This window comes from Leucoraja erinacea, chromosome 38 (genome assembly GCF_028641065.1).
Source record: "Leucoraja erinacea ecotype New England chromosome 38, Leri_hhj_1, whole genome shotgun sequence".
Lineage (NCBI taxonomy): Eukaryota > Metazoa > Chordata > Chondrichthyes > Rajiformes > Rajidae > Leucoraja > Leucoraja erinaceus.
The window spans coordinates 5,906,769-5,920,749 of NC_073414.1; the positions used below are offsets into that span (position 1 = coordinate 5,906,769).

A 13,981-nucleotide genomic window follows, 5' to 3' on the forward strand; every position below is an offset into this window, starting at 1 on the left:
GGTAGTGATGGAAGGCGGGAAACTTTTTTTCCGCCTTCCATCACGGTGAGGCATGTGGAGGAGTCACTGTGGTGGATGTTTGTGTTAATATATTTTGTGTGTTCTGGTGCTTATTATTGCTATGACTGTGGCAAATGAAATTCCTCGTATGTTGCAAAACATACTTGGCTAATAAAATATGATTTGTGGTTTCAGCTGTCATCTGCTGCAATGGAGACCAGTGAAGAATCCACTCTGGTGCCGATAGCTGGTAAGATTGATTTCATCCCTCCCTCCCTCTGTAACATGTAACAAATCCATAACTATTCTTGATCTTCCTGATGCTGATTGGGAACCAACTATTATTTATTTGAAATGATAAAGCTGATACGCGGTGCATACAGGTATTGTATTGTATATCTTTATTGTCATTTCCTGAGTATTCGCATACCCAGAGGAAACAAAAACGTTGCTCAACCAGTGTCCATTCAGTGTACATGAAAAAATAAATAGAAATAAAAATAAAAAATACATGTCATGAACAAATTTAACACTCTACTAAACATGCAACCGCCGTTCCGACCGGCAGCGGCACAACAGTGGCTCTGCTGCAGTGTGGGGGTTTGTGCGCGATATTTGGCAGGGGGCAAAGTCCATTTAACAGTCTTATAGCCTGTGGGAAGAAGCTGAGGAGCATCCTGCTGGTGGTGAATCTGTGTAATTTATTGCTATAGACGGCTGAGGAAACCAAGTCTATTGATATTTTTAAGGTGGAGATTGACAGATTCTCCATTTGTAAGGGTATGGGGAGAAGGCAGGAGAAGAGGTTGAGAGGAATAGATAAATCAGCCATGATTGAATGGCGGAGTAGATTTGAAGGGCCAAATGGCTTAATTCTGCACCTTAACTTAGCCCACAGAGTCCGCACTGACCAGCGATTCCTGCACACTAACGCTATCCTACACACACTAGGAACAATTTATAATTGTACCAAGCCAATTAGTCTACAACCTGTACATCTTTGGAGTGTGGGAAGAAACCGGAGATCCCGGAGAAAACCCACGCAGGTCACGGGGAGAATGTACAAACTCCATACAGACTTGTAGTCAGGATTGAACCCAGGTCTCTGGCGCTGTAAGGCAGTAAATCTACAGCTGCACCACTGTGCCGCCCCATTTTTGTGCTCCTTAAGCCAAACCTTGCAACCAAATGAAGCTACCTCTATTCCTCGGAACTCCGAGGTGTTAAAATAAATTGTTCTTAAAATAAGGTCGGCATCGCCTTCTCCAGTGTAGGAGTAGGATTGAATTCTGTTCACAAAGATGCCAGGTAACAAGAATGCTGATTCAATCTTGAGAAGATTGTCTAGTTATTTCAGAATTGAATTGGCCATGAAATGTATCCAGCTGCCGCATTGAGCTGGGAATCGTGTGTAATGGCATGAAGTGACCATGCTATTTTATTCATGAATGTCACTTGATACAAAAGGCCTATGTTCAACCTCAAGACTCCTTAAAGCAAAATTGTGCATCGGTCAAAACTGCATCGTTGGGAGAACTCTCTCCTATAATGTGCTTTAAGACCTCCCAGAATTGATCTCCGTTTTCTCACATTGGCTTTTGGTGTTTTAAAAAATGGTATTTAATTTTTTTAATAAAATGTACTTGTCATAGGAACTCCTTTTCATCTTCTCCTTGAGAAAATTGCCGTTTCCCCTCAAAGCGAAGAGCTTAGAAGAATCAGTCCCATTGACCATCCAGAAGCACCTGGCACAAAGGGACTAATATCGAGGAATGCTATGGTATGCCACCAAGAGGAGACGCCTTTAACATTCTCAGGTACAGTAGCTCCTAAAGAAGCACAGTGCATTCAGAAAGTACTCGGACCCCTTCACTACTTCCATATTTTGTTACGTTACAGCCTTATTTTCAAAATTGATGAAATTTTTTTTTTTTTAAATGGTTAATCTACACACAATACCCCAGAATGAAGAAGCGAAAACAGGTGTTTAGAAATTTCTGCATTCTGGCGTATTGTGTGTAGATTGATGATTTAAAAAAAAAAAATTGAATCAATTTTAAAATACGGCTGTAAAGTAACAAAATGTGGAAAATGTGAAGGGGTCTGACTACTTTCAGAAAGCACTGCAGGTCAAGATTTTGCATTGTTTCCAAATTAAAGGATGTTGAAAATGTGAAATGTGGTCCATTTGTAAATTGCAACAAAATTGGTGAGAGTGGTGACCATTTTCCTGGGAAAACATGAACACCTAGCTGCAAAAGGATCCTTCCAGACGTCAGTGATGGACTGCAGGCCAATAATCCACTCAACATTTGGAAAATTGCTTGCCACTGAAGCAAGACACACAATTACTTTACAGCCATTGAAGCAGGAATCGGTACTAGAGTAACTCAGCGGGACCGGCAGCATCTCTTGATAGAAAGAATGGGTGACCTTTTGGGTCACCCATTCCTTCTATCCAGAGATGCTGCCTGCCCTGCTGAGTTACTCCAGCATTTTGTGTCTACCTTCGGTTTAAACCAGAATCTGCAGTTCCTTCCTACACATTAATAGGCAATGTAAGTAAGTTTATTGGCCAAGTATTCACATACAAGGAATTTGCCTTGGTGCTCCGTCCACAAGTAACAACATGACATACGGTGACAGTTATAAATGACTCTGAAAACGCTAAACATTAATAATAATAAGACATTAATTATAAAACGCTATTGATCAAGCATGTGAACCTACAAAATACCAATGTTGTACGATTGGGAATAATGCATGAGAGTCTTTAGTACATACCTCTCCACAAAGAACATTAAAATAGGTTAGAAAGACACGAAGTGCTAGAGTAACTCAGCAGGTCAGGCAGCATCTCTGCAGAAAAAGGATGGGTGACGTTTTTGGTCAGGACCCATCTTCATTCTGAGAAAAGGTCCCAACCCAACTCATCACCCATCCTTTTTCTCTTGAGATGTTGTCTGACCCGCTGAGTTATTCCAGCGCTTTGCGTCTACCATTGGTATATACCTCTATCTGCAGTTCCTTTCTACACTAAAATAGGTTACCTGTTTGAACATGGTTGTTTGTGTGAAATTATTTTCACATTACCAGTTACTCGGTAGATGATCCATTTAAAAATTAATGTAAACAAACATGACCAGACGAAAATATTATGTTAACATAAGAAACATTAGAAAAACATTAGAAAAATGCATTGAATGTCAGACAGTTCTGTATAAATTACATGTATACAGTCACCCGCAATAGTTTACAGCAGTGCCACTCAAAGGAAATTACTCAATCATTTTTGCACTCCCTGGTTACAGTATTGACTGTTGTAGCCTAGCATTAGATTATAGCTTTCAAGAAACCAGAGGTCACTCACAATCTGATAGACCCATTTATTCTTACCAAAGATGTACAGGTTTATAGGTTAATTGGTTTGGTATAAATGTAAAATTGTCCCCTGTGTGTGTGTGAGTAGGGTAGTGTTAATGTACGGGGATTGCAGGTTGGTGCGGACTCGGTTGGCTGAAGGGCCTGTTTCAGTGCTGTATCTAAACTAAACTAAATGATGACTGACTCCATGAGCAGCAGAGAGATTAAAACTGACATTGTTTGGTGTTGACCTTGCCTTGAAGATTCCTAATACTGTTGTAACTGAGTACTTCAGTGGAACTGATCACTGCTTGTAAATCAGTGTCCTGTTTGTATTGCCATCACTATATTTTTTGAACTGGTCACCTGTGACTGATTTGTAATATGAATTTTGACTTTTATTCAAACTCATTATGTGTTGAATCAACATGATAATAAAATATAATCTTTTATTTTACAGCTATTTCTAAATAGTAACTTGTGTTTTTAGAATGCATTGACATTTCTTTCCCTATTTTTGTTACAGACGATTATTTGCATGCTTCACCATCATCTCAATTGAGCAAGATACTACAGAGGCAAATAAAAAAATCAGGCCAAGTCCATGATACGGTGTCAAGAGTATTAGATGTAGCATCAAGAAACCTTACGACTGTGAAGGATGAAAAAGAACATGTGAACGCATTGAGCCAGAAATTCAAACCAACATCAGACCTGTTGCCATTCAATGGAGGTCAACTTGAAAAGCCAGCACAAGAAGCTCTCTTTTGGTCAAAGTCAACAAGCAATAACAGTTCTGCAGCGACTCTAGGGAAAGGTCAAACCGATTCTAGGTCAGCAGTACAAGGGAAACTGCAGGTTATCAGATCAACAAAGGGCCAGAATATCCTACAGAAACTGGCCAAGAAAGTGCAGGAGGCTGGAATAAAACCATGGACATGGAAATCAAAACGAGAAGATTCGGAGAACGTCCCGCAAACATTGTTTGACAGTGCCAGCAAGTCGATCCAGTGTTTCCAGAAGGCTTCCGTTGCCTCTGTCGATGAATCTCCCCTCACCCCATGTGTCTACACGGATATGACCGATGCGGACGGTAAAAACTTGCATAGACTTCTGCCAGACCAAATATTGGAGCCGGGTCCAGCCCTGAATAGAGGGGAGCTGGGGCAAATGGACCTGGATTCGGCCTCCTCCAGTGACTCTACCACAGGAGAACATGCAGTCAAAGAGCCCAAAATATTTATATCTTCCGTAGATATTCATTCTGCCAATGAAGCAAATGCAAATGGAGGTTACTTGTACCTGGACTCCGCACAGTAGTGAGAAGGGTTCCTTAATTGAGTAGCTCTGACTGTAACTAACATTGCTGGCTCTTCTCTTTCACTTGCACTCCTGTGCCGAAGATTTCTCCATGCCTTAATGGAAGACTGGCCAGAAAGGTTGAGCTTTGTTTTGGGATAGATGAGCTGTGACTCGGATTGGGCTTGCCTGAGGCAAGCTTCTGGAACATAACAGCAAGGGCTGCACCCTGTGCTAATGTTAGGTTTGACTCTTATGTTTACACACGGCCTTTTAAAGCTGTTCGAGAAAGTCTTGCTCTGCTGCTTTTGTGACTGAACAAAGGCCAAGTTCACTTCTTCTCCTTATTCTGCCCTCATCAAGGTTACTGTCTTTCCGGCAGGAAGAATGTAATCGGAGGGGTGTAGCCCTAGGAGCGGTTAGAACTGCAAGCTGCACAGCTGTTAACCTGGTTGCAATATTAGCATTTGCACAATAAGGTGATTGTGGGATGTAACTGAGAGCTGTGGAGTCAACCCAGAGTGAAAGTGGAATGATCTATGTGAAGAATGCACCCCCAAAGTTAAACTCCTGCAGAATTTTGTATTTATGGAGATACCAATAGTAAAAACACACCACTCCGTCCCGCCACATCCCACCTAGATTATTAGTTGCCGATTATTTAATGTGCAAAAGTAAATCATAAGAATGTTTTAAATGTGACCAAGTGGGCCCTAAGTCAACAGGTTATTGAGGGTCTGTAGGAATGGGATCATTTTGCAAGTTAAACTCTTGATTCCTGAAGACTGGGGTCCCCATTGTTCATGTTTGCTGTGCGTAAACTAGTCGGGCAGGGACGATATCTTTATAGTATAAAGTGCATTCCCTTGTAGAGAGTTAATTTTATACTAGCATACAGGCTTGGGTCTTTAACATGATCGTATATGGAGCACATTGCACAAAAACCTTCTCGCAAGAGTATCCTTCTCCTTGTGCAGCTGTTACTTTTGTACAGCACTTAGCAATTGTCATTGACATTTTTTTGAATGTTCCAGAATCTTACACTAAAGCTAAAATGGCTGAGAGGATATCTTGCTCTTTGCAAAGTAGCTACCTATGGGTACACTTTAAGTTAAAACGGTTATAAAGTTTTCATAGTTGTTATTCAGGCCTGTCGCTCCCCGAAGAACTCTCCATTGGGGTAACTTGACTAAGATGAGTCATTTTACTGTAATTCCAAGTGTGATGATCTGCAGTGATTTCCTTTTTGTGGTCCCAGCACTGGTTATTTACAGTTCCCCAGCCGAGAACTAGTACGGGTCCTGTTTCCACGTTCTCAACGAACCGATCATGGTATAGATTCCCAAACGCAGTAGTCTAGGTGAACCTTGGGACTATTCGGTGTCATTATGTATTAATGAACCAAGTTGGGCCCATGTGGTCGGCCAGTGTGAATAATGCTGCGAGTCTTTTATCCACTCCATCTTCTGTAGGAACCAGCAGGTCACTTGTGGTATCTCTACTGATGAATTGGACACTGCTCTCTGAATGTGGATTTCAGATTTACAAACTTTTCACATGGGTACAAGATCCATAGAGCTGGGATATTTGAGGAATTGTAGTTTAGTGCAAACACTTGGACAACCATTTTGCTAACCAATAGTTGGGTTGAGGTTATGATGTCCCTGTATGTCCTTCTATTTCTAGTGGTCCAGCACATATGTATGTAACTCAGAATTCGGTTCAATTTGTACCACAGCACCAGGTGTTGGTTTAGCGTTTGAGGGTCACGCGGTTTACAACGGTCTGTTTTAACACCGTTACCTCAGTGATGGACGAATCCTAAATGCGAACGAAGAAAATGGGTTGAAAAAAGTGACCCAAATGATGGCAAACTGGATTTAATCCTTGGTACATGTTCTTTATGATCCCGGCTTAAAATGTGGAGCCCAGAAAAATCCATTGGAACATCTTTTGGTTATGATTGCTAGTTTCTGTAATTTGGAAGAACTCCACTCCTTTATCTTGCATGATTATGGGGACTAGGTGGACGAAATTGGTCTGATGTAACATTTGAGTATATTCCTTGTGAAAGAAAGATTTCTGGAAGTGGTGAACAGGTGACAATACTTATGCACATTTTCAGTACTGTAACTGTTTCCCAATGCTGCATGTCAGGCACATCTTGCCACAATGGATTTAAAGGGCCACCAATGTTCTACCTCCTCATAATCTGACCTTGCACTGCCATGGGGAAATATCCTCGGACATCTTTTTTGTCCTGTTGCCCTCTTGATCTGCTTATATTTTATTTTCTGTGTGCACAGCCATCTCTGGCATTTGTTGTGTTTCACATTTTGTTTGAATGCTTTTTGAAATTGCCAGCCCAATGTGACAGTGCTTTGAAGTTCACGACATGGCACAGTTGTGTATCATGCTAGACTTAACAAAAACAGGCTGTGTACAGTTTCTAAAATTCCGTTGTATATTATAGCTAATCATCAGTCTGAGGAAGGGTCTCTACCCAAAACATCCCCATTCCTTCGCTCCATAGATGCTGCCTCACCCGCTGAGTTTCTCCAGCATTTTTGTCTAAGATTTTTCCAGCATCTGCAGTTCCTTCTTAAACTAATCATCAGATATGATCATTGCTGCAGAAAAAGTGGGACTGGCAGAATTCATTTACTTGGGTGGGATTAGTACATTGCAGATGCTGCACTAAATATATCTACCACACTACTGTTTAAATGCTAGTCACCGTAATCTCTCCGGTTGAATGTGAACTACACTAAGAATTAGTCGTCAATAATACATTGAAGTTTAGTTTTAGAACTGCAGTGATATGTTTTCCTCCCTTCCCCCCCCCCCCCCCCCCCCCCCCCCCCCCAAATTTCAAAAAACACAGCAGTCACAGTTCCATTCATACGAGAACGCCCAGCGTTAGACATTATTTTCCTATTGCCAAGGGTGAAATATTTGTTAAACCTGAATTTAAATAGTTGGATTTCAAAAAGGAACAATTGAGTTAATATTAAATTAACTCATTGTTACTGGTTGATTTACATTCAGTGAGGAACTACTGTTAACCAGTTTTCAAGTGAAATCCACGACACCTGTCCTGAAAACCCTTCTCCCCTCTCCTGCAATCAGTCTGAAGAAGGGTCCCAACCCGAAAAGTCATCTATCCATGTTCCCCCCACGGATGCTACCTGACACGCTGAATTACTCCAGCATTTTGTGTCTTTCCTTCGTAAACCAGCATCTGCAGTTCTTTGGTTTCTATATTCTGTAAAATCAGTTTGTTTTGTCCTTTTGAAGGTTGAGAGAAGGAGGGTGGAACTGGTTGAAACTAATGTTTGCTAATCGCTATTGTTCTGTTTTTCTCCCATTGAAAACCTTTTTTCCTGTTTTTAACTTAATTTTGTTTTGGTGCCCATTACAAAAAAACATTTCCAACCACTTGCACTAAATCTTTCCTTCATCTCAATATATCTGTCTTTGGAAAGTCAGATGAGGGGCAGCCACAGGGACAACAGCCAGTGATTAGACCAACTTGGATTTTTGCTGCATCTGTTAAAACTTGGGGTCAACGTAGTGTGTGTGTGCGTGCGTGTGTATGTTCACTTGTACAGGAGTAAGAATGAAATCTGCATTACCAAATGGGAAACCAAACTCTCATGAGGCAACGTTTTACTAATTTGTTCTATGTTCCTTTTCATATCTCTCGTTTCCCTCTCCCCGACTCTCAATCTGAAGGAGGGTCTCAGCTGGAAACGTCACCTATTCCTTCTCTCCAGAGATGCTGCCTGGCCCACTGAGTTAATCCATCTTTTTGTGTCTATCTCGTCAGGCAACGTCAGTTCACAGCACCTGCACACACCTCTCAACAGCTCACATAATCATTCTTGACGTGGGAAAGTTTATTTTTAATTCCTCTTTCACCTGCAGCATTCCAAACTTTTTGTTGTTGCTTCTCTTCTGGGCATCTTGCATTTTCCTTCCCATTTACTTTAGAATAAACCCTTGCTGCAGCTTATGAAAAATGAAAAGATTGGAACCTTGCAGCTTTGAGACACGCGGGCACCAGGCTTGAAATGCAAAGCAAAATATAATCTATGCACTGTGGCAGATATAGCCTGTCTTTAATCAGTTATTTAAAAATCAATTTTAGTGCTAATTTTAAGTTTATCTGTAGACTGCTTGGCCAATATACAAGCTAAGGGAGTGGATTATCTGCCAATTATATAAGTGATTACTCACAGGTAAATTTGTATTTGAAAATACTTTTGTTTTGTATCCCCATGTGATCATTGGCGTCATGGCTGTCACAGATATTGTGTGTGAATGGCCAGGTCCTGTGTTCTATCATCTGATGACTGTAGTTCGGGTTCAACCTCTAGCCTGGTCTGTAGAAAATGTACCCTCATATCAATTACTTAGCCCCCCCCCCCCCCCCCAACTAGAATTTTGATGAATTGTTTAATCATGGCAATGACATTGAGAATTGAAGGAAAGTAAGTTGCTTTGTCAATTGCTTACCCTCTAGTCCGAGTGAGCAAATTGTGGACTTAATCACTACTTGAAGACACGAGTCCATAATTTAGTCTAACCCAACTATTGTTTACGGAGTTGATATTCTTTGGGTAGGGTACTAAGCAAGATGTGAGGTAGGGATTAGAAGCCAGTATGTCAATGAAGGCAAGAGATCTTGTGCTGTCCTGGCCAACATTCCTCCCATAACTGGATATTACACTCAATGTTGATGAGCTCTTGGTTACCCAGATTGGCTGCTTTTATTTGCCTACATAACAATCACTGCATTACAAGAGAATTGTAAGTGTGAAGCTCCTTGAGACCTTCAAGAGGTGTAATTAGGTGCTATATAAATGCATTTAAAAAAAATAATTGTGACTGTGAAGATTCCAGAGCATGATTGAAACATTTAATGAGGAAAAGCTCCTTAATGTGATTTCACAATGTAGAAAATGTAGAAAACATGACATCAATTTTTTTTAATTCATGGTGTGTTCAAGTGCTTGTCTGCATAATGGAAGTTTTCCTTTCACGTCGTTGTAGTTCCTTGTGACTAAAGGATATCTTTTTTAAATGGCAAATACTGATTTGCTACTGAATTTATCTAAGCCAGTTTGTAAAGTAATACCAGTGTTATTTGTATTTTTAATATTTTTCAATGAAAGGTGCATCACCTAATGGTGAGAATTATTTTTAGTATGAATAATCTGTAAATACAGCAGACTCATTAAAAAGCATGTTTGCTGCAAAATGTTTTATTTGGCAAGATGTTGATCGTATTCACATCCAAGCGACAAGAAACTTAGCGTCTGATTAGTGATCTGCACAAGTATTGACCTCTCGCTCTCCACCTTAACTCCTGTTAATTTTTTTATCATTCCTGTTCACCTCAAATCTGTAATGCATTTTCACCATGCTCATTACTACATCTCCACTCTGTTACTATATGTGATTGAAATGAAGAGTTGGGCTTTTGGAGTTTAGAGATGCAGCGCGGAAACAGGCCCGTCGGCCCACCAGCGATCCATGCACATTCACACTATTCTACACACAAGAGGGACAATTTACAATTTTACCAAGCCAATTGACCTGTGAGAGGAAACCGGAGAACCTGAGGAAAACCTACGCAGTCACAGGGAGAACGTACAAACTCTGTACAGACAGCACCCGTAGTCAAGATCAAAACTGGGTCTCTGGCGCTGTGAGGCAGCAACTGTACTACTGTGCCTATAGACAAACATTGTCTATCCATGTCCTCCAGACGTGCTGGAGATAAATTCCACCTGTAAGTGACGGCTTTCAAATGTTCCTTTTGGTAGTTGAGGCTGTGGGTCTACTCAACAAGGATTGTGAAACTCCTGACATGGAGAAGTTCAAATCAAGAACAGCACTGGTCAGTGGAATCTTTGAAGGACATGGATAGGTAGGTGACACTTCAAGGTCTGAAGAAGGACCCCAATCCGAAACGACACCTAGCAGTGCCAGTCAGAAGAGGGATCCCAACTCAAAACATTGTCTATCCATGTCCTCCAGACATGCTGCCTGACCTGTTGAGTTACTCCAGCATTTGTGCTCTACAAGATTCCAGCATCTGCAGTTCCTTTTGTCTTGGAAGCTCATAGCAAAAGAGCATAAGATTAAAGCGAGTGGAAGGCTGGGATAAAATTTTGGAAGATTCCCATAAAAATCCATCTGCTTTATTAAAGTCCCTCAGAGGATGAAATTTGTCGTCCTCCTGTCCAGCCAGTGTGTAAGTCTACACCTACCAATGTGGCTGACTGACCTCCCTGCAGAAATGGCCAGCAATCAACTTGGTGCAAGGACTTGTTAGGCATGGGTATTAGACTCTGCTCTACAGTCAATGGCCACAGTCTATATAGGGAGAAATGAGGGAAAAAGGTTCCACTTTGAATCTTGTTTGTACTATGTTCCCGATGTTGGGGGAGTCTAGAACCAGGGGCCACAGTTTAAGAATAAGGAGTAAGCCATTTAGAACAGAGACGAGCAAACACTTTTTCACACAGAGAGTGGTGAGTCTGTGGAATTCTCTGCCTCAGAGGGTGGTGGAGGCCAGTTCTCTGGATACTTTCAAGAGAGAGCTAGATAGAGCTCTTAAAGATAGCGGAGTCAGGGGATATGGGAGAATTCACTGGATGTTTTCAAGAGAGTTGGATGTGGCTTTTAGGGCTAACGGAATCACAGGATGGGAGAAAGCAGGAACTAATTGGGGATGATCAGCCATGATCACATTGAATGGCGGTGCTGGCTCGAAGGGCCAAATGGCCTACTCCTGCATCTATTGTCTATTGTCATTGAGTGGAGTTTTAAGAAGTGGCAATGTCACTTATCTGAGGATAATCGAGAAGACATCTCTACCCAGAAGAACGAATGGAGCGTTGGGTGGAAAACTCCCCAAGAGCTCTAGTATGTTCAAATGCACTGGAAACTGCTGAAAAGCTGAACAAACCAAGCATCAAAGAACCAAATAAAGCAGCAGATCCTTGCTAATAATAAAATCAGAGATGGCATCCAACTAAAATTATTAAACATAGGATAGATTTTAGTTACAGTGTTGAAACAGGCCTTTTGGCCCACTGATCCATGCTGTCCATTGATCTGATACACTAGTTCTATGTTTTCCCACTTTCTCATTCACAATTTACAGAGGCTAATCAACCTACAAGTCAGCACGTCTTTGGGATGTGGGAAGAAACCCATGTAGTCGAGTCACAGGGAGAATGTGCAAACTCCACACAGACAGCACCCGAGGTCAGGATTGAACCCGGGCCTTTGGTGCTGTGAAGCAGTGGCTCTGGCTCCTGCACCACCCATCTCACTGTAATCTTTCAACTAGACATATTATTCAGTCCAAACCTGATGGAGGACTTGGTCCACAAAACTTACAATGTTATGGCACTGTAAGAATAGAAGTGACAATTCCAGTGGAATCTCCCTGCTGAGAATTACAGTGAATGTAACCAGAGCCTCCAGATAATTGTCGGACAGTAGGGTCAAAATTGATTCTAAGGAAAGATTAAGCAGTTTAGTAACATGAAAGGTGATCTTATTGAAATGTGTAACTTATGAGCGGGATGGTTAGGGAAGATATTCGGACGGGAACATGCATAGGAAAGGTTTAGAGGGAGACGGGCGAAATGAGGGCAGGTGGGGCGAGTTAGTAGGCATGGACAAGTTGGGCCAAAGGGCCTGTTTCTATGCTGCATGACTGTCCAAGATGCTACTTCCCCTCATTCGGGTAATCTAGAACTAAGGGAAATAGCCTTGACTCGATTTGGAAAACAGTAAGATATATTTTCAAATCATTGGAATTCTGTATTCAAGGCATAGACTTTAGGTGGAAAATCAGGGGGATTGGAGAACAGTGAGAAGGGAACTAAGGCCCAACATCAGTTTAGCAAAGAAAATCAAACAAGAAACATCTGCAGACGCTTGGAATTTGTTCCACCCACTGCTCACCCACTTCTCTACGAGCTGGACTAACTTGCTTTCTCTTTCTTAATTCTGATGAAGGGTCTCAAACCTGAAACATTTAGTACTTCTCTTTCCACAGATGCTGCCCGGCTGCTGAGTTTAAGCATGTTCTGTTTTTATATCAGATTAACCATGAACTTTTGAATGGCAGATCGGGTTTGAAAGGTTGTTCCACCGACTCCTGTTCCAGTTTCTGTGTGATATTGAATATGATATTGCCAGCAGAACAGCTCCAACAGAAATGCAGAGAACAGAAAAAAAAGAGATGCATGCCGATATTGACCCAACAACAGCATCTATCTTCTCTAGCTCTTTGCAAGCAGGCTGCTGGTCCTGCCACACTAGTCAAAGGATGAGTTAAATAAATATCAGCTCCTCTTATTTGTTTACAAAGCCCTTAACCTTAACCATGCCAAACTTGTACAAAAGGTAGAGCAAAGAATATAGTTATCAGCATTGTAGTATACCAGCTCCAGAAACAAAGTTCAACGTCCACGATGAGGTAGATTGGAGAATTGGGTCTGCACTCTAGCTTATTTAAAGACGATTCAGAAGCCTGATAACAGAGGGGAAGAAGGCAGCTCCTGAGGCTGGTGGTGTGTCCATTCATTCTCCGTAACAGGAGCAAGAGGAAGAAGGAATGGCTGGGGGTGGGAAAGGTCTTTATTATGCTGGTTGCAGTCCTGACGCAGTGTGAAATGTAGACGGAGACAGTGTTGGGGTATGGTCTGTGCGATGGACTGGGCTACATCCACAACTGTCATTTCTTTACTTCTTTGGCAGGACTGTTCCCAAGCCAAGCTGTGCTGCAACCTGCTTTTTATAGTGCACACTTGGCTTTTGAAGACCAAGTTTTGTATTAGTTGTTCACTGCTCAGTGTTAGACCTTGCTGTACCTTTTGGCCTGTTTAAAATCTAAACGTTTCCCAGTAGCTTCAGTCACAAAGTGGATGGATTCCACAAACCCACACAATCTACAGCAGGCAGTGAAGAAAGCGAATGGCATGTTGGACTTTATAACAAGAGGAATCGAATATAGGAGCAAAGAGGTCCTTCTGCAGTTGTACAGAGCTCTAGCGAGACCACACCTGGAGTATTGTGTGCAGTTTTGGTCCCCTAATTTGAGGAAGGATATTCTTGCTATTGAGGGAGTGCAGCGTAGGTTTACAAGGTTAATTCCCGGGATGGCGGGATTGTCATATGCTGAGAGAATGGAGCAACTGGGTTTGTACACTCTGGAGTTTAGAAGGATGAGAGGGTATATCTCATTGAAACATATAAGATTGTTAAGGGTTTTGACACGCTAGAGGCAGGA

General features: G+C 41.6%; 1 protein-coding gene across 1 annotated transcript in view; it reads left to right on the plus strand.

Annotated features, from left to right (window-relative positions):
• Positions 1-7,518, plus strand: part of LOC129714184 (uncharacterized) — a 38,545-nt gene extending 31,027 nt beyond the window's left edge. The window contains exons 19-21 of the mRNA XM_055663694.1: positions 196-250; positions 1,653-1,817; positions 3,890-7,518. Of these exons, the coding sequence (XP_055519669.1) occupies positions 196-250; positions 1,653-1,817; positions 3,890-4,683 (1,014 nt within the window). The 3' untranslated portion in view covers positions 4,684-7,518. The remainder of the gene's footprint in view (positions 1-195; positions 251-1,652; positions 1,818-3,889) is intronic.
• Positions 7,519-13,981: the final 6,463 nt, after the last annotated feature.